General features: G+C 35.2%; 3 protein-coding genes across 4 annotated transcripts; all 3 read left to right on the plus strand.

Annotated features, from left to right (window-relative positions):
• On the plus strand, positions 1 to 2,192 carry b2m (beta-2-microglobulin). The gene is made up of 4 exons (XM_067427989.1): positions 1 to 167; positions 1,147 to 1,419; positions 1,507 to 1,549; positions 1,668 to 2,192. Exons 1-3 carry the CDS (start codon positions 104 to 106, stop codon positions 1,518 to 1,520), a joined length of 351 nt encoding a protein of 116 aa, XP_067284090.1. The 5' UTR covers positions 1 to 103; the 3' UTR covers positions 1,521 to 1,549; positions 1,668 to 2,192.
• Positions 2,193 to 4,107: 1,915 nt separating this feature from the next.
• On the plus strand, positions 4,108 to 9,078 carry irak3 (interleukin-1 receptor-associated kinase 3). Of its 2 annotated transcripts, none has more exons than XM_067427110.1 (13): positions 4,108 to 4,321; positions 4,826 to 5,008; positions 5,543 to 5,586; positions 5,815 to 5,884; positions 6,077 to 6,228; positions 6,522 to 6,586; positions 6,685 to 6,796; positions 6,913 to 7,031; positions 7,120 to 7,318; positions 7,536 to 7,598; positions 8,125 to 8,292; positions 8,364 to 8,808; positions 8,914 to 9,078. In XM_067427110.1, the coding sequence occupies exons 1-13, from the start codon at positions 4,207 to 4,209 to the stop codon at positions 9,051 to 9,053; spliced, it is 1,875 nt and encodes a 624-aa protein (XP_067283211.1). In that variant the 5' UTR covers positions 4,108 to 4,206; the 3' UTR covers positions 9,054 to 9,078. The 2 variants fall into 2 exon arrangements, with proteins under 2 accessions (XP_067283211.1, XP_067283212.1); XM_067427111.1 differs by having other exon boundaries at positions 4,165 to 4,321; positions 4,845 to 5,008.
• A 1,145-nt stretch (positions 9,079 to 10,223) lies between these two features.
• Positions 10,224 to 19,401, plus strand: LOC137049115 (DNA helicase B-like). The gene is made up of 13 exons (XM_067427500.1): positions 10,224 to 10,822; positions 12,026 to 12,394; positions 14,563 to 14,765; positions 14,872 to 15,732; positions 15,805 to 15,982; positions 16,091 to 16,232; positions 16,477 to 16,607; positions 16,793 to 16,877; positions 17,197 to 17,256; positions 17,621 to 17,827; positions 18,032 to 18,149; positions 18,274 to 18,543; positions 19,369 to 19,401. The coding sequence occupies exons 1-13, from the start codon at positions 10,612 to 10,614 to the stop codon at positions 19,399 to 19,401; spliced, it is 2,868 nt and encodes a 955-aa protein (XP_067283601.1). The 5' UTR covers positions 10,224 to 10,611.
• The last annotated feature ends 16 nt before the right edge of the window (positions 19,402 to 19,417 follow it).

Genomic DNA, 19,417 nt, shown 5'->3' on the forward strand with positions numbered 1-19,417 from the left:
TGACAGTGCATTTAAGGTTACTGGTGTTTTACTTTCAATATTAACTGGTTTAGACCTGTGAGGTAAAGGATACATTTGGGTTCTCTCGGAAAAATCGGCAAAAATGCGAGCACTCGTCTCTTTTGCCCTGTTTTGTGTCCTGTACGTTACCGTACAAGGGAAAGTCTGTAAGTAATTCATATGTGAATTCTATATTTGTTTATCGTACTGTATTTGTTGATTCTTTCTGCTGACTTGCAACTGAATTTCCCCTCCAAGTATATTTGTTAGCTATAATATGTATATGTCTATAGGAGTGATTTAATTAATATTTCTTTATTGCCTTCATTTAGAATACAAAACAATGTATCTTGTCACTTAAATGAAAATCATTTTTATATATTACTAAAGCTACATTTTACTGTGCTCTGTAAAAAAATAAAAACGGAAAATGTACTGGTAATTTTCTGCCAGTACATTTTCCAGTAATTTTAAGGACCTTTCTGTTAACCCTTAAATCACAAACTAATGCAATGTGTAGCTAATTCAAAATACAGGTAAAACACCTGTAAAAAAAAAAAAACAATACGGAAAATTCATTCATATTTATACAGTAGGCCTATATTGTGCCACTTTTTTATGGATTCAAACAAATCCATCTATGAATATCACTGTAAAAAATGATATGATTGATGAGGTAACGACATGTTTTACATTGCTTTAACTCGTTAAAGTTAAACAGTTTTACAGTTCCTTATATTATAAGTTAGATTCAACTAATTTCAAGTTTAATTTAATGTAATGTTTAATGTACTTGAAGGGGAAATTGTTTAAACATCCTAGTCGATTGTACTTAAAAATTAAAGGTAGAATATTTTTTTACAGTGTCAGTGTTGTTTTATAACAACAACTAAGTAAAACGGATTGTAGGCCTGTAAAGCATTTTTCTTTTTTTGTCTGCAATGTGAATGATGAATTCTGATGTCATTTGTTGTTTCTTGGAGTCAGGAATTTTGAATTTTATTTTTATTCAGCTTTATGTATGTCATGTTTGCATCCAGAATTCTATTTCAAATGAACAGTCTTCTCGTTTCACGACAATACTCGTTTAATTTATTTTACTTGCATGTTATATTTGTAAGCTAATATTTTAAATTCCATTTTCAGCCAGTCCCAAGATTCAGCTGTATAGCCATAATCCAGGAGAGTATGGAAAAGCGAACACCCTGATCTGCTATGTGAGTGCCTTCCACCCTCCTGATATCTCCATTGAACTGCTGAAAAATGGAGAGCCTATCCCTAATGCCCAACAGACCGACCTGGCCTTCGAAAAGGGCTGGCAGTTTCACCTCACCAAGAGCGTCTCTTTCACACCACAGAGAGATGAAGAGTACTCCTGCAGCGTTCGGCACATGGGTACTACAAAGAAAATTGTTTGGGGTGAGTGTTATATTTCTAAGATGGGGCATACCTTGTAGTTTACATGACATATAGCACGTGTATTGAACATCTTATGCTTTTCTGCAGAGTCCAACATGTAAAGCTAACAATCAAAGGCAAACAAAGGGTGGTAAGTCTTACCATTGTTTATCAATGAATTATAGCAACTTTTAAAAATAAAATAAAAACATTACATTCAAAAATGTAAAGATGAATAAACATATGTGTTTTTTCGTTCTTTTTCTTAGGATCATTTTTTGGCCATTTTTCTTCATCTACTGAGAGCATATTATCATTCTGTTCCATATCACAATCCTCAAGATGCACTCTTCCTACAAATAACATCGTAACTTCTGTGATTTTAGTTTTCCTTGAGTTCTTTTTCTTCACAAGCGTATGGATAATTTAAAGCGAAGCTGCTACGTTTTTTTTTCTTTTTTTTTATTGGTTTTGATTAGTTTCTGGGGTTTTTTTCCACTGTTTTTTCCCTCTTTGTGTAAATTATGTTTATATGCAGTAGGAGAATATTAACATATTGTTAAAATGAGGCGATTCCTGGCTATTTTTGGCTTTATTTTGAAATGAGTCCGATTACAAATATTACAACCAATTCTTTATTTTAAATCAGTTGTTATTTCCTCTTGTTAATATATTTTTTCACAACAGCTTATTGGAATTTTTCTGAATATGAAGAATTAAAGTTGACAAATTAGGCTACTGAAAATGTCATTTTTTTTAAGAGAGGAAAATAAAGTTTAAAAAACCTAAAACAACTGTGTTTATTTGCTTCAAATTTTCTGTACTGTCTTATTGCCTGTACTTTTAAGTTAAATCAACATTATAGTGATTACAGTGAATTTCAGGTATTTGCATAAACCTAAAATATAAATGTCTGCCTAGCAACTTAGTGATCAAGACGGTGATTGGATTTTAAAAATAGACGACATAGTCTATGCTAATTTCGCTTTATATTATAAGAGCAAAATCCTTGAAGTTTACGCTTTTTTCGTATTATTATTATTATTTTATTTTTATTTATGTATTTATTTTTATCATATTGGTTTTAATGGACTGAAATGCGTTTGGCAGGAAAAAGTATAAGCAACATTTTGTATCTCGCGCCATTTCCTAGTCTGCCGCGCGCTGAGAATAAGTCACATGACTTCCCGAAAACCCCGTGATGGTGTAAAGACAAGCCTCCCTCTGGCCTCTGGCACAAGTTGCAGTTGACATCATCATTAAGTCATATAATAACAATGATTACGTAACTGTAAAGCTGAAATGCGTTGAAAATCACTAGCTTTTGTAATTTGAGACATTTTGTAAATAAAATGTTAATATATAAAATAATATATATAAGAATGGAACTTTAATGAGGTACGCTGCATGTTGTGTGAATGCAGTATAAAAAATGGCAGACAGACATATATGCCTACGTCCCCCCCCCCCCCAGCTAAAACATTAGTTCAATGAATGCACAATATCTTATGCAATGTCTAAAAATCTTATTTAGACTGATAATTGACATTTATGATTTATAACTTTTGTCCTTATTTTTATTATTATTTACTGTGTGTGTGTGTGTGTGTGTGTTTGTGCATTTTTTTTCTATCCTGGTAGGGAACCTGAATGCCATGGGTTCCCATGAGCTTATAAATCATACAGATGATTTTATTATTATTTTGTTGTTCTTGAAAATGTAAAAATGCAGCAGAAAGTTGTGTGTGATGTGTAGGTTTAGGGGTAGGGTTAGTGTAAGAGGACATAATATACAGTTTGTACAGCATAAAATCCATTATATGGAGAGTCCCCACAAAGGTAAACCAGATACGTGTGTGTGTGTGTGTGTGTGTGTGTGTGTGTATGTGTGTAGGCCAATATGTTTCATAGATTTAGATTTTGTATTGATGGTAATACAATCAAGTGATTGTATTACCACTTGATCGTTTTCATACACTACTAGGCTACTTATTGTTTTCACTACTTCGTTGCATTTACTAGGCCCTAACTCTTTTGTATGAAAAAGTATGAATTAACTTTATCTCTGATTATTGTGAGAAAAACTGTCTGACTCAAAACATCTTTCTTTTTTTCTTTTTTTTAATTATTATTCTTTTTTTTCTTCTCTTTTTTTTTTTTTTTTTTTTTTTTTTTTTTTTTTTACAAATTATGAACAGAAGTATACACCTACTGATGATACTTTCCACATCATTTTTGGTGGATTTTCTCCCCCCTCTTCATTTTATGTGTAGCTACCTTGTATACATGTATCTGCCATTCAATTATTGCTTCTTCTTTTTCTTTTTTCTTTTTTTACTGTCGTTATATATTAAATTAGTAGGCTAATCAAATTATTGTATACAAAGATAGTAAATGATAAAGGATATTAATAATAATAATCTAACAATTATTATTATTATTATTATTATTTGTTGTTGTTGTCATAATAAAGTATATAGATAATGTACTAATTATCATGGTAAACGATACAATATCTGATATTAATAATAGTATTATATAATTATTTATTAATATTACATAATGTATAATGTGCTAATTATTTGCTAAATTAATTTACAATTAAAATGATGTATTTTGTTTTGTTTTGTATGGGTTGCCATCTTTACGATTTGTGAAACTATTTAGAGGAAGTAGGAGGGGTTAGGGAATTTCCGTTTTGAAGCAAGAGTTATCATCAACACAAGAGAGCACTCTAGAGTCAGTCCGAGAGACATGGAACATCTAACCAAACTTCACACACCTGTATATGGTATCGACTAGAGAAAGATGTCAGGTAAAATAGACCCGTCGACGTTCCTCTTCGACGTCCCACCGGTTCTCATGGCGACTTTCTGTAGACTAATGGACAGCGGGGTCGAAAGTCTGGGATGGAGAGCTTTAGGTAAATACGCACTTTGCCATGACAGTGTAACATTATTCGGTCGTACCGTTACCTGTAATAAGTATGAGGTTCAGCAAACAATCGTCTTATTAATTTCCCTATAATTTCTATTTTTTTGGGCAGTTGTTTATGTTTATTTGTGTTGATTTATAGCCGCTGGAATATAGGCCAAGCCTTTTTTTTCTGTTCAAGACTTTTTGTAACATGCTAATTAACTTAGCTGGTCAAAACTGGTCAGTAATGGTCCTAGCACAAGATGTTCATTAGTTGGTCCAGACTAGTCAATAACTGGTCCAAGATGACCTACCATCACCAATTCTGCTTTGTTGTCCACATAAACGGTGGTCAAGTTGGTTTTTTGAACATTGTTCAACAGAATAAAGATAAGCTTGAACCAGCTAGAAACACAAAACACAACTCCCAAATCTTCCAACAGTGAGGTTCTTTAAATCAGCTGGATTGTGTGAGAAGCATTTTCTGATATTCATCACTGACACCTTCCAGCTGCTCGCATCCTTCCCAGTCTGCTGGAGGTGAGATGCACCGAAATGTACGTGGCTGCTGGGAAAAGTCCAACCCAAGAGCTCATGTGGTCGTGGGCCCAGCAGAATAAAAGAGTGGGGGATCTGCTGAAGGTTCTGGACGAGATGGGTCATGCTCGAGCCACGAGTCTGTTTCAGTCACAAGGTAACATCTGCATTGTAATTTAAAAAAAATTGTAATTCTGGTTGTGATGTTTCCCTTTGTGATAATGCACCATGGTGACTAGTTTATGTTAAAATTGTTGCTATAGTAACTGTACAAAACAACTAACTACAGTAAACATAACACTTAAAATCAGAAAAATTAAAGAATGAGTCTGAATGCTTTTAAGATGTTTATTATTATTATTATTTTAGTAGTAGCAATAACTGTTAGTAACTCATTTTAGGGGGAATTATTGTAAAGGTTGTTTACTTTTTACAGCCTCTTAAGCTTCCTCTTATAAGTCACAAAAGCGTCTATATCAGCTAGTGTTGCTATAGATTTACAACATATATCTCTTACTTTAAAAAAGGAACTTGACAGACCTAATTATGTTAGGAACTGGAGGCAAAGACATGTTGTGCATGTAACCCACAGTTCTAACAAATTGTATCCACAAAACCACACGCCATTGGAAAGATAACGTAACGAAACTACCACTGTATAACAAACAGTAACCTTTTGATTCTTTTCTAGACTTGTGCATGCAGAAGTCATCCTCGCCTCCTCTTTTCGCCACGGTAATATTTTTTTCTTCCTTTTTGATGCTGTAAGTTGTGCAGATTTTTAAAGAAGATGCTGGTCAGATGCTTGACTTTGTTGTGGTTAAGGATTCTTAGAAAAGTAAAAAAGAATGAATGCTCGCAATCTCTAGATGGTCAACTGAGTCTAAGAATTTAGTCACATTATGAATACATGTTTTTACATTCAGCCTAGCTCTTTATATATTTTTTTCCTTTTTCAATCAGCATCTGTCAAATACTGAGAAGTCCTGTCAAACTGCGGCAGCTTTTCATCCAGAGTCTATTTCTGTTCAAGGTAATTTGCTCTTAAAGTACAAGCACATTTGTATTTGACTGTTGTTTTTGCTTAAGTTAGCATTATAGTACATGCAGCGGAAATACAAGTACAAATACGTATTTCATTCTAGATATTAGGTAAAAAGTTTCATTTCTGTTTTGAGTGGTTTCATGAGGATATGAGATGAAACCTTATTTGTCCATCTTATAGGTGAAAAACAGAAGTCTTTCATCACATATTCAGACGTCATAGAGGGAACGAGACATTTCCACCAGGACCTTAAAATCGGAGAAAGCGTGTTCGCCGAAGTCTTCCGTGGAAGATGGGGAAACAGATCTTTTGCTGTTAAAGTTTTCAAACAGGTCCTAACCTTTTCAAATCTATAGATGTTTGTTTTCACCATGGACTATTCAACGCAAAATAAATATTTCTCACAATTGTGATTTATATATATATATTATATATATATATATATATATATATATATATATATATATAACATAATGGTAATAATAACAATGTAAGTATAGTGTACAAATGATTTACTGAATTAACTGATTGAAATCATTTTACTGTGATATTTTGCTGTTTTCAAACAGGTTCTATACATTTTTTTTTTATAAAACACTGATCAAATCTTTTATTATATAAACAGGAAAATAAAGCTAATTGGAAGATGTTGTGGGAAAAATTCACCAAAGAAATTGAAGTTCTACAACTGTAGGTTCATTATAAATAATATAGTCTACAATATACTTGATCATATTCAAATAGTGTGTTTGTCATATTGTCAATTGTTCTCATTCTTATCTGCTTAGTTATCAGCATCCTAATATCTTGGAGTTATGGGGCAGCTTTTCAGAGACGGATCGCTTCTGTTTAGTTTATCCATACCTTCATAACGGTTCATTGTTCCACAGGCTTCATGAGGTAAATCATCTGCCAGTATTACATTATAGTAAAGTATAGATTACGTCATGGTAACATAAAAAGGTTTTTTAATTCGGTTTAAATTCTCATAGCCTCTACTCTTGTCTTTGCTACAGGAAGTTAAGAGTCCTCTATCATGGCAGGAAAGGTTGAACATCATAAAAGGCACCGCAAAGGCAGTCCACCATCTACACACTGCACAACCGTGCATGGTTATTTGTGGAAACATTACGAGGTGCTAGTTTGAAGCCATAGCTACCAATTTGCAGTTGCCCAGTGAAAGTGATGCATTGAAATGAGCTTGTTCTGTGCTCTGTTCACAGTTCAAACATACTCTTGGACGGGCACCTGCAGCCCAAATTATCGGATTTTGGATTAGCTCGTCTGAGGCCCCACTCTGTCAACCAGAGCTGCACCATCGTCATTGATACCGGGTCACATAGCAACCTTGGCTATCTCCCAGAGGAGTACATCCGTGATGGAAAGCTGTCAGTCAAACTTGACGTTTACAGCCTTGGCATGGTGAGTTCAGCATCCCATTACAAGAATTATATTTCAGAACTAGATTCAATTTGTATAAATAAAGATTTACGCCAGAATTTTAATGATAAAAATTCAGTTCCATCTGCAGAATACTGGCTATTAATATTTCTTTCTCATTTATTACTTACCAGTCATGACAGCCACAACATTATTCAGCTCTTATTTTTGTTTCTTTACATGTTTTTTATGCTTGTAGGTTATTTTAGAGACATGTACAGGACAGAAGGTGAAACAGGAGACAGCAAAGAACGTCTTCTTGGTAAGAATCAGTTTAAGGAACAAAACATGAAATATGTGTATATACTGTATATACACACACACACACACACACACACACACACACACACACACACACACACACACTGTTCAAAAGTTCAGGGTCTGTAAGATTTTTGTTAAAATGTTTTTTGAGCACAAAATCAGGGAAAAAAATAAAAACATTATTTTGAATATTTGACATATCACTATGATATACAGTATATAATATTTTGATTTCATTATATTAATGGGATAGATCACCCAAAAATGAAAATTCTGTAATCATGATTTACTCATCCTCAACAATCTTCAAAATATAGTCTTTTGTGTTCAGCAGGTTTTGGCCTTTTGTTTACAGTATGCTTTAACTTTTCAATGATCTCTTATCTCAAATATTTGAAGAAAATTGTGATTCCTCATGATATTAATCCATTTATATAATATATATATAATATATATTTTACATTAATAGAATTGATGACAACACAACTGTGCCTTCACTTACTTGTGCCATTGTATTTCGTTAGAGAGATGTACTGCATGCAGAGTTTGAGGAAAAGGGCTCTGTGGATGCCTGTCTGAGGTTTTTAGATCCCAAAGTTGAGCACTGGCTTCCTGCTGTGGCACTTTCTCTGCTCCGGATCGGACTAGAGTGCACAGTCTGCAGAATTCGAGTCAGGCCGACCATGGAAATGGTTAGTAAATGTCCTCATTTACTCAAATATATACACATATAAACATGTATAATCATTTTATTCCTCTTCAGGTGCTTCAGAGACTAAGCCAACTTCTTCCAATGCCTGCACCCACTGAGGACCAACCACACACCCTAGACGATAGGATCTTTCTTCAGTGGCCATACAACGGTTACAGTCCGGGTCTAAGCCTCCCTATTGAAGATGATGAAATGTACAGCCTGCCGGTGGAACCCAGAGTTCCCAAACTGGCAGAACCCTGCGAGTGCAGCCAGTCGGAAGTCACTTTCCTGAGTTTAAGAGATCCAGACTTGTCACACTCCCTCAGGGAATCTCGCCAGGACAATGATGGTGTAGTTTCAGCATCACAAAATCTCCAGGCAGACTCTGCACCTCGCCTGGACTTATATGGGAGTTGGCCGGTGGAGTGCAGCTGTACCGCTGGAACCGGAGAGCAGGGGTGTGAGGACTGCTGCGCTAATGGCTTCAGTCAGTCTGTTTTATATGCCACTATAGGCAAGTAGAGTCAAGGACACTTGCACAGGGAAATCTGTCTGGAAGTATAAGGTTTCATTGACTAATTTATGACTAGAACTAATATCCAACATTTTTCTGTTCCAGATGATGATGATGATGATGATGCCCTGCACCCTCAGGATGACATCATAAATCCAGCAAAAGAAAAAATGAAGAATAAAATTCACCTGTACAACCAGGGGCTAATAAAAACAGAAGAACTTCTTTCACTTAATACAGAGTGATTCAAGTGGGGGGTTGCTAATATGAATCAGCTGTGGGGGGGTTTTGGTGTACATATATATATATATATAGAGAGAAGAGAGAGAGAGAGAGAGAGAGAGAGAGAGAGAGAGAGAGAGAGAGAGAGAGAGAGAGAGAGAGAGAGAGAGAGTGTATACAGGCCAAAAGTTTGGGCACATTAATATTTGTTATGTTTGTGAAAGAAGTTTCTTCTGCTCATCAAGCCTACATTTATTTGATCAAAAATACAGAAAAAAAATAATATTGTAATATATTATTACAATTTGAAATATTGGGTTTTCAATTTATTATACTTTAAATTATCATTTATTTCTGTGATGCAAAGCTGAATTTTTAGGATCGTTACTCCAGTCTTCAGTGATCATGATCCTTCAGAAATCATTCTAATATTCTGATTTATTATTATTCTGAGTGTTGGAAGCTAATATATTTGATGAATAAAAGGTTCAAAAGAACTGCATTTATTCAAAATAAAAACATTTTCAAATAATATAAATCTCCTTTACTATTATTATTATTATTATTATTATTATTTAATCAATTTAACACATCCTTGCTGAATCCAATTATTGATTTATTAAAAAAAATGACTGACTGACCCTAAATTGACCAGTATATTGTTGTTACAAAAGAATTCTATTTTTAAAACATTTGCTTCTTTTTATTTTATTTTAAATTGAATCTGTGTTACACACAGATTCATTTTTTTTTTAATATTAAGCAGCAGAACTGTTTCCAACTTTGATAATGAATCATCATATTAGAATGATTTCTGAAGGATCATGTGACACTGAAGACTTGAGGAATGATACTGATCATGTTTTAAAAATATTTGTTATATTTATTTACTTTAAATGAAAGTATGGTGCCTAGCTACTTCATAACATATCCTCAAACTATGTTTTTTTTTTTTTTTTTTTTTTTTAAGAAAATAAATATGTGGATATACAACAATTGTTTTTTGAAAATATTATAAATAATATATTTTTATGCGGAAGCTTACAACTAGGACTAATGTAATTTTAGGGAGTGGTGGTCATTTTTAATAGTTGCCTGTTGCTTATTTCTAATTCGTTAAACCAATGTTTTAACGTCAACACACTTCCCGAGACAGAGAAAAAGAGTGTCAAAATTGTAACCTTTTTAGTAGTATTTTTTTACTATCAATGAAGTACTAAAAAAGAAGTAAAAGCGGTACAAAGATGTCATTTTAAGGGTACTGCTCCAATTGTAGGCTACCCTATAGGCTACAATATAGCTTGTTCTCTCTGTTTAGAAATCTATAGCAAAGCTATAGTTCTACTTTGTTTTTGACGACTTTACGTATAATTAAGAAATAACTTTCCATATATATTTTAAATAGATATGCGTAGATATTTCAAGCAATGACAATAATCAACCGTGTTTTTGTCATAATAAAGAGAACGAAATTACAAGGCTACGTGTGGTGTGTAGCTGACTAATGATTTTGGGATTATCTGATTTGCTGTTCAGTGCATTAAGAACCGCGAAATTGCACTTCTGTGTGATGAAGTGAGAATGCCGCTGCAAAATTTATTCGGTGAACAAAAAATTCAGTTGACTGGTTACATTCAATCAGAAAATGACGTGCAGGATGATGATAATGCAGATGCAGTAAAGGAAGATGAAGAAGAGGAAGCACAGCCATCATTTCTGAACATGAAGGAAGATGACTATTTCTCATCTGGAGGGAAAAATTTTGAATCCTCCGTGCCAGCTTTAAAAGAAGGTAAAGTAACAATATTTATTAATTTACAAACTTTAAAGCAACTAAGCAATTATTTGAAAAGGGGAATGATAATCTATACATTTGTTTTCTTATGTTGTTTCCTTCAACTAGTAATAGGCTTCTTTATTAAGTACTTTTTTTATTATTGTTTTTTATATATATTTGTTATTTTTATAATCATTTTTAAGCAGTTATTCGTTCAAAATAACTCAGAGTGGGGGCATTAGAGTCCAGAAGATTAGGATCCTCCTTATACATCCTGGAAAGGGAACAAAGGATGGTAGGCTAAAGATGGCTGAATGGACGAGGGAAAGGGAAGGTTTGAGATAATGAGACGAACAGTAGCCTCTAAGGCAGGGGTTTTCAAACTTTATGATGCCATGGACTACCAAATATGATGAATCTTTTATGAGGGACCCCCTTCCTAAATTCCATCTATATTTATGTCGTATATATGAAAGAAGAAAAAAACGTTAGATAAATAGTAAGTGAGACAGTGAAATTATAAATGTTGTTTTCTATTATAAATAGTCTATACTTAATGTTGGCTGTATAAACCTGAAAAAGACATTTTCAATTAAAAATGATTTGTATAATCAACTTTCACAATAAATGTACGCACTAGCTGAGATCAGTTTTACGCCTCAGGTTAGAAACCGCACCCCTCCAACGGAGAAGCACTGAGGTTAAACCCTGCCCTTTATTATTCCTTTTAACTTGGAAATACGTTACAGCACTGTAAAACTCACTTGTTACTCCCGGTTCACTTGGCCTTTAAGAATACTGCCTTACATTCCCAGTGAGAGAGATAAAGGGGACTATATAGTGAGAAAAATTTACTAAATGAATACAAAGCAAGCATATACAATTCTGGAAAGTATGTATATGGCAAGAAAGAGATAAACATAGAAATTAAACAGAATGCTTGGTAGACTTTGTCCATTTTTACTTTGTCTTTTTATTATCTAAATTTTCTGGGGACCCCAACCTTCTGGAGGACCCCTGGGGGTCCCCGGACCCGGTTTGAAAACCCCTGCTCTAAGGGAAGGCCCAATTTAAGAATGTTTTGAGAAATCTGGCATTTGTTGTATATTTATGTATACAGATTTTAAATAAAAATAACTTAAACTCTTCACTGTCACTTGTTTAAGAGGGACTACCAAGCTGTTGCAATTTCACACTATCATTCTCATCTTTTTACAGTGTCATTTGTGGCTAAAAAGACCTACCAGGTCAAGGGCCATTTTCACCTTTGTGATCCCTGGTGGAAGATAACCTGCACAGTTCACCGTGACAAAAGTGACAAGCGCAAGTTTTTAACCCATCCCTTCAGATATCCCTCCTACAGCCTCTGCACTGATTTTCTGAGATCAGAGAGTGTCTCGCTGGTGTCTCTTTTTCTTAAAAAGTGTAAGGCAAATCCTGTATTCGTTAACATGTTCATGCAGTGGCTGGCCAAAAACAATTGCTGGACGCCTGCCAATGTGCTGGACGCCCTGCAGGAGTTTGAAGTTTCATCACCTGGGAATAAAGCTGTGGCTGAACAGCTCGAGTCAAGTGTCAAAAACTCAGGTTGGATCACCTTTGTATAATCCTTCAAAAAATGTATGGCTTTTATTCAATACTCTCACAGCTGCCCGTTGTGTACTGTTCATCAGTTCTCCTTATTAAAAGGATATTAACCCAAAAATTAAAACTACCCCATGATTTACTCACCCTCAAGTTAATAAAGGCCTTCTGAAGCAATGAAGATATATTTTACTTATAAAGTTTTAAATATGGATATTTTTTCTTACATAAACCCTTCGATTCACTTCAGTAGACCTTTATTAAAGGGTTACTTCAGCGATTAGCATATAGCTTTGTATCAGTAGAAACCCTGGAGTATATTTGAATGATTGTGCTCTCCATCCTCATATCCCCCTGAGACGAGAGATTTATGCATTTTATTTCTGGAAAAATTATAGTCAATTTGTGTCATCGGTAAAAAATTTGGCCAGAGGCTAAAGACTACAGCCAGCAGAGAGAGCTATTTCCGCATGTTTTCAACTCGCATGGGGAGTGGGATCACACTCACAGCTCAGCTCGCAGCTGCAGGCATTCATGGAAACGGAGCGGCCAGCGGAGCAAAGTGAGTGTTTTAAGTACTCAAATTAATTCCTATTAAAAGTTAAGCTTCCAAAGGCATGAACTGAAAACGCGGCAGACTGAACACGCGCTGAGAACTACTACAGCGAGCGCGGAAACGTTTACCTCAGCTCTCATCATGAGAGCTCTTATCTCAGCTTATTCATCACGATGTATAATCTTAGTCCTGCTGTGTTTGTGACTCTCACTCAGCGACTAAATCAAATTATATTGAACAGACACGTTCAGTTTTTAATTGTAGTGTCTGTTCTCTAACTGGACTGATTTTATGAAGATGAATGCGGTGGTGAGAACGTGATCAGTGATTCAGTGTTTTTGGGAATGGCCTCACAGGGCAGCGAAGCATTCTGGATCATTGGATTTAGCCAGGACATGTTTTAATATAACTCCAATTGAATTTATCTGAAAGAAAATATCACATGCACCTTGGATGGCTTGAGGGTGAGTAAATCATGGGGTAGCTTTAATTTTTTTGGGTGAAATATTCCTTTAAACACAGGCTCTTCTCTTTAGCACAATGGTAATCCACAAAACATTAAACACTACCAGATCTCCTATATAATCGGATGCAAAAACACATAAAATAACACTTCAGTTTAGAATTTACTCTTCTGGGGCCTCATTTATAAAACTTCTGTAGATTTCATCCTAAACATGTGCGTACGCACAAAAGCTAAATTCTGCACATACACAAAAGTTTTCAGATTTATAAAACCAATGCATATGCCAGAACCTGCAAAAAACCTAGGCAGTGGAAGATTGTGCATACATGCATCTCCATGCGTCTCCTCCCTGAAATAACCATATATGGTGCTCAAAACGCCTAGTTTTACTATGCTTGTCCTCATCTGCATATGCATAATCATCCATGTGATACCATGGTTTACAGTACAAGACAGGAAAATATGACATACAGATTTGCCGTCACATTACGTTGCTAAAAATCATCCAGTAGCCTATCCTTGCCTCGCATTTGAAGAAATAAATCAAAATAGTATGAAATACATTTTAGTGAAAGTTTTATATTTTTAATGGAAACAGATAGGCCTTGTTGTGCAATGTTAGGGTTAATGCGCAAACAATTATAATTAGAGTTATTAGGGTTTATTAGGGTGATTATTAGTGTCGGCAGTATATTACCAATGCTAAACAAATATTTTGCTAGATTTTGAGAGCTTGACTAAAATATGTTATCATAACATAAAGACGTAGTACTATACGAATTTGAAAGAAAAGTCCAAAACACAGCACTGGTCCTACATATATATATAATACTATTATTATTATATATATTACTAATAATACACATTTGAAATAATTAAAATAGTATTAGCAAATAGCATAATATAACTATATTATCAGTTTATAACATTGTTATAATTAAAATATTGTTAAATTGTTAATATAATAATATTGTTACAATTAATGTTATAAACATTAATTTGCAGAAAATTATTATTTCATCCAGTCATCCAGTCATTAATGATACTAATTTAAACTGTGTATGCTATGTTTGCACAAAACAGTTCTTGGTTTATAAAACACAATTGCTTCATAATGTTACTGTGCTTGTACTTTCATTTTGTACACAGTCGCTTGGACACACGTGAGCGTTGCCAGAATGTACCCTCAAATCATGAAATACTTGCCAACATTGCTGCCAGACCAGTTTATGAGGATAATAAGCAACAGAGAAAACGGAGAAGAAACTCCATGGTGGCAGATTAACTCAAGTTTATTGGATAATCTAGAGGAGTTAATCAAAACCGATGTTTGGAAGTTTGGTTTCAACCATGTAAGCATAAAGCTGTACATTATTTCTCTGTTTTGTGGCTATTGCTGAAACTTTGTTTGGTACCTTTCTGATCCAGTTGTTTCAATATTATCATATTTTTTTGCAGATCATGCTTAAAGAGTTCCATATCAATTGTGAAGCAGAAGTGGAGGCCCTTAGGTGCTCCAAGTACTTGCTCAGCAGAATCCCTGAGGTTCAGCAAAATGCCTTGCGATTGTATGCAGAACTAAAAAAATACTGCCGAAATACTGGCAGCACGTACATTGAACATAAGATGCTGCTGGAGAAGTGGAAAAATACATTTGAGGGGGCCATGTTCCTTCAGGAGCAGGGGGTGCTGATCAAGGAGAACAACAAGGTTGCACTTCGCAACCTCTTCACCTACGAAAAAGGCATTGCAGAATGCTTGAGGGGCCTGGTTGAGGGAGAACCCTGGAAAATCCACTTGGACGTAAGGGAGGTTCTTCGAAGAGCTGAGAGGATGAGATTATGGACGAGGGCTCGTGATGCAAGAACATCAGCCTCTGAACAAAATGACTTGGATCAGGGAGCAGCTGAAGCTCAGCCTGGTTCCTCAAGCATGAGCCGCAATGGAGGGATGGGAACGCATTGCGATTCTCCTCAGTCCTTTGAAGTTTTTGAAACCATTGAAGAGGAAGACCCAGATCCTGACTCAAATAACTCCACCTATTCAGACATAGGTTTCTCTACTGTAGAGTTGGACCCCGATCAGGTGCGAGCAGCAGAAATGATGTGTGCCAACCCGGTGACAGTGATCAGTGGAAAGGGTGGTTGTGGGAAAACCACAGTGGTCTGCCTGGTGTTTAAGGCGGCCATGGAGCAACAGATCAGCAACAGAGCAATTGGCAACAAGACGCCTGTGGAGGTTCTTCTCACTGCCCCTACAGGGAGAGCTGCTTCACTTCTTACTAAAAGAACGGGTTTTACTGCTTATACTATGCACCAGGTATAGCCAAATTATACAGTTACACACAAATGACTGCATTATGTTCCTATTCTAAATTTGTCTTGTTTTAAGATTTTATGGAGTTTCAGGAATGCGGAAAAAGATACCAGTGGAAATACTCAGGATTGGAAGTTCTCAAAGGTGCGGGTGCTGGTGGTCGATGAAGGGAGCCTTGTGTCTGTTCAGATCCTTCACTCCGTTCTCAGCATGCTTACCAAACATGCAGAACTCCAGAAGTTCATCATGTTGGGTAAAGGCATATTGCATGCATAATGGTTTCTCATTTAGGGTGTTCTTTTAATGTATTTATCAGCGACATATTCTGCAGTTTAATTTACTTGTATTTTGGTGTCTGCAGGAGATGTGAGGCAGCTGCCCAGCATTGAACCTGGAAACGCACTGTGCGATCTGTTTGAAGGCCTCAAGAATGTCCGTTGGGCCATTGAGATGAAGACCAACCATCGTGCCGAGTCTGAACTCATAGCCAGAAATGCTGGACTGTGAGCAGATAGCTTGTACTTTGAAATGTTTGATGAGCTTTAGCATATTGTGGATATTGCCTTTTAGCTTTGGTTTCTTAGTGGTTAGGTGTGTGTGTGTGTGTGTGTGTGTGTGTGTGTGTGTGTGTGTGTGTGTGTGTGTTTATGTAATACAGTACAATGCTAATGATATTTCTTGCTCAATCCAAAAATGACAGTTTTTTTTCTCCATACTCTTGTTATTTCCACACATACATATTTTCAGCATCTCAGAGATGGCTAAGAAAAGGTGTTACAGTCCTCTGGAGTTTGATGCCACCATAAATATGACAAGTCCCTCCACAGTGCCATCTGACAAAAAGTTCATTTTTGTCAAAATCAGTGAGAAAAGTGATGGTAACTGAGCAGTTTACAACATATTTTGCATGTAAAATCTTTCATTATGACATGTTATAATTAGAGACCTGAAATGTTTTGTTGATTACTGTTGGAAACTGTTGACATCGCCTCAGCTCTAATGAGAGAAACTGGTATTGAGATATTAGTTTGATGTGCTTTTTAAAGATATTTTTGTTGCCTAGCTCTTCAGGAAGCCATTCAATTCTTACTTAAGGATGCTCCTGGACTCGAAAATCATAAATCATCTCAGATTGTGGCATTTATGAGGTAAGACCTCATTCAAAACTTAATTGAAGAAGTGATATTGAGGTAAGCCACCAAAATGGTAGCTGCCAAAATGATATCTCATAAAAATGAGAAGCTCTTTTATGATTTATTTTAATAATCTTTGCTGCTCAAAAGGAAACCTAAAACTTAGAGACAACCATATTTAAACAACATGTTGCTCCCTGATGAGTATTTTTGACACTGACCAAAACTCTCAATTCGGCCCACATTCACCTACAACTCAAAAATTGCATTGAAACAAATTTAATTGGTGCAACATGAGCTGTATAGTAACAAAGATTATTCCTGTTGCTTACAGGAAGGACTGCAAGTTAATCAATGAGATTTGCTGCAAGCATTATTCAAATCATGTTACAAAGTAAGTAAAAACATTTCACACTCAGTGTCTTTACAGTGCAGTGAGAGCACTTTTCCTATTGATTTCAAAGGATGTTCAGTGCATTTGACGTCACCAGCTTCAACCAATCACTCCGTCCTGATCCCGTCACTCCACCTTGGTCCGTCGACCTTTCGGCTCCACTTTGGCTCCTCTCTCCATCGGCTCCTCCAGAGAGTCTACCGTACGGCTTCACTGGGCTGCTTTAGTGTCCGGGTCCGGTTTATGTACTATATATATATATATATATATATATATATATTATATGGGTAGAGGGTTGACAATACTTTTTTACTTTCATTGGTTCACTTTGTAACAGTTAATATTAATATCTTATTTCTGTTAGGACTCATGACAATAAAATATGCTTTCAAGTGGGGGATAAAGTTTGCTGCACAAAGAATGGCTACATCTCTCGCAAAGATGAGGAGAAGAATCTAAAAGATCATGTCCGTTATACTGCTGGAACTTCCTGTTTTAATGTTGGAGCTTCCCAATATATGCCTAGAAGCCAAAAAAAAAATAAACAGATGACCGTGAAAAAGGATAAAATGTGCAACGGGGAAATTTTCTTCATTACAGAGGTGAAGTTTTACGAATATGTATTTGATTTAATGTTTTGATTTTTCGATGCCAAAAAGCGTATAATCTGAAATATCTGACATTAAAGCAAATTGACATTTGTTACACGAGTAATTACCTGAATTTGATTGCTGAATTTATGTATTTTTACAACCAATTACAGAATGTGACTGAGATGCATATGGGCAAAACTAGATGATGAAAACGGGTGTGTGGTGACTTGTGACTACAGTGAGCTACAGAGAGAGTGTAAATTGCGGCATGCGTGGGCAAGAACCATTCACACCTTTCAGGTATTGAGGTCATACATATACACTAAGTCGTTTATGCTTTTTGTTCACTTGTAACCATTTAACACCTTGAATTAGCATTTGTCTCAATTTCATGCAACTATCACATGTTTTCTCTCCACTTCAGGGCTCAGAGGTTGAAAATATTGTGTATGTTCTCAGAAACAGCTTTCTTGAAAACTGGCAGCATGTATACACTGCAGTGACACGTGGTCAGAAGCGTGTGTATGTGGTGGGTACAGAGCGTGACCTAGAAGGAGCCATCAAGAAATGGATCACCCCTCGAAACACACGATTGTGTGGCCTTCTCAAGGCTGTAGTTGCCCAACAAGGTCCTGAAGCCTCAAAGCGGTTTGCTGATTCAGACTCATGTGCTACACCAAGCAAACTTACAAAGGTAACAGAATAAAACATCTGTAAATGATCAAAAATGATCAAATAAAAATACTTTTAACATTCTATGACATGCTCTTGCTCTGGCAAAGCACTTCAGAAGAGTCTCTATTGGACTGTGCAAACTCAAGCCCCAAATCTCACAGCAATGAGCTTCCCTGAGAAAATTCTTATTAGAGTGATCTAACATGAAAGGTAGAATAGTAACTTACTCCAAAAATGTCTAAAGAAAATGTTAAATATGTTTTATTTTAATGTTTAAAATATTAATCATAATGTGTGTTCTGCATTTTTTTTAAATATACATATACACCAAGAAAATATTACAATATCATGTATTTGTTCTCGGGTCTATGGGGTTTCCTGCATGTGATTTTTGTTCTTCTTTTAAAGTTCAATATATTATGCAATATTTTTTTCTAAAGTTTTAATTATGCATTATTTTCCTTTTATTGTTATATAAATCAAGAAAATACTACAATATAATGTATTTTTTATCACTTTTGCACCCCCCTCTATTCTTTTGTCTGGAAATTATTTTGATGGCCATTTTGTTTTTTAAGCATGGATTCTGTAATTGCATGTGCATGTCTAACATTTTCACGCAATTATCAATTCAGAATGATTAAATAAATAAAGAATTATTCAAATAATTTCTGTTGATTTCTGTATTAATCACATTTTTGATGTGTGCACTCATCTTTTACATTGTGCATATATATTTGATTTTGAGATTGAAAAAAACATCCATTTTTACTTTATTTAAGTTATTTTTATAAAGTATTTAATAATGTGTAACAGTTCTCTTTTCTAGTGATTCCATTGACAGGAAGCAGCCACAGATGTTCAGCACATAAACTGAAAGGACTTTTATTTTG

This window comes from Pseudorasbora parva, chromosome 20 (assembly GCF_024679245.1).
Source record: "Pseudorasbora parva isolate DD20220531a chromosome 20, ASM2467924v1, whole genome shotgun sequence".
In the NCBI taxonomy this organism is placed as follows: Eukaryota; Metazoa; Chordata; class Actinopteri; order Cypriniformes; family Gobionidae; genus Pseudorasbora; species Pseudorasbora parva.

Excerpts from the sequence above, each read along its gene's own strand:
- b2m (XM_067427989.1), top strand. The coding sequence starts at position 104 with ATGCGAGCACTCGTCTCTTTTGCCCTGTTTTGTGTCCTGTACGTTACC. Across the intron at positions 168-1,146 it reads TACCGTACAAGGGAAAGTCT|CCAGTCCCAAGATTCAGCTG; the intron begins GTAAGTAATTCA and ends TTCCATTTTCAG.
- irak3 (XM_067427110.1), top strand. The coding sequence starts at position 4,207 with ATGTCAGGTAAAATAGACCCGTCGACGTTCCTCTTCGACGTCCCACCG. Across the intron at positions 7,599-8,124 it reads CAGCAAAGAACGTCTTCTTG|AGAGATGTACTGCATGCAGA; the intron begins GTAAGAATCAGT and ends GTATTTCGTTAG. Across the intron at positions 8,293-8,363 it reads TCAGGCCGACCATGGAAATG|GTGCTTCAGAGACTAAGCCA; the intron begins GTTAGTAAATGT and ends ATTCCTCTTCAG.
- LOC137049115 (XM_067427500.1), top strand. The coding sequence starts at position 10,612 with ATGCCGCTGCAAAATTTATTCGGTGAACAAAAAATTCAGTTGACTGGT. Across the intron at positions 12,395-14,562 it reads GTCAAGTGTCAAAAACTCAG|TCGCTTGGACACACGTGAGC; the intron begins GTTGGATCACCT and ends TTTTGTACACAG. Across the intron at positions 14,766-14,871 it reads GGAAGTTTGGTTTCAACCAT|ATCATGCTTAAAGAGTTCCA; the intron begins GTAAGCATAAAG and ends ATTTTTTTGCAG.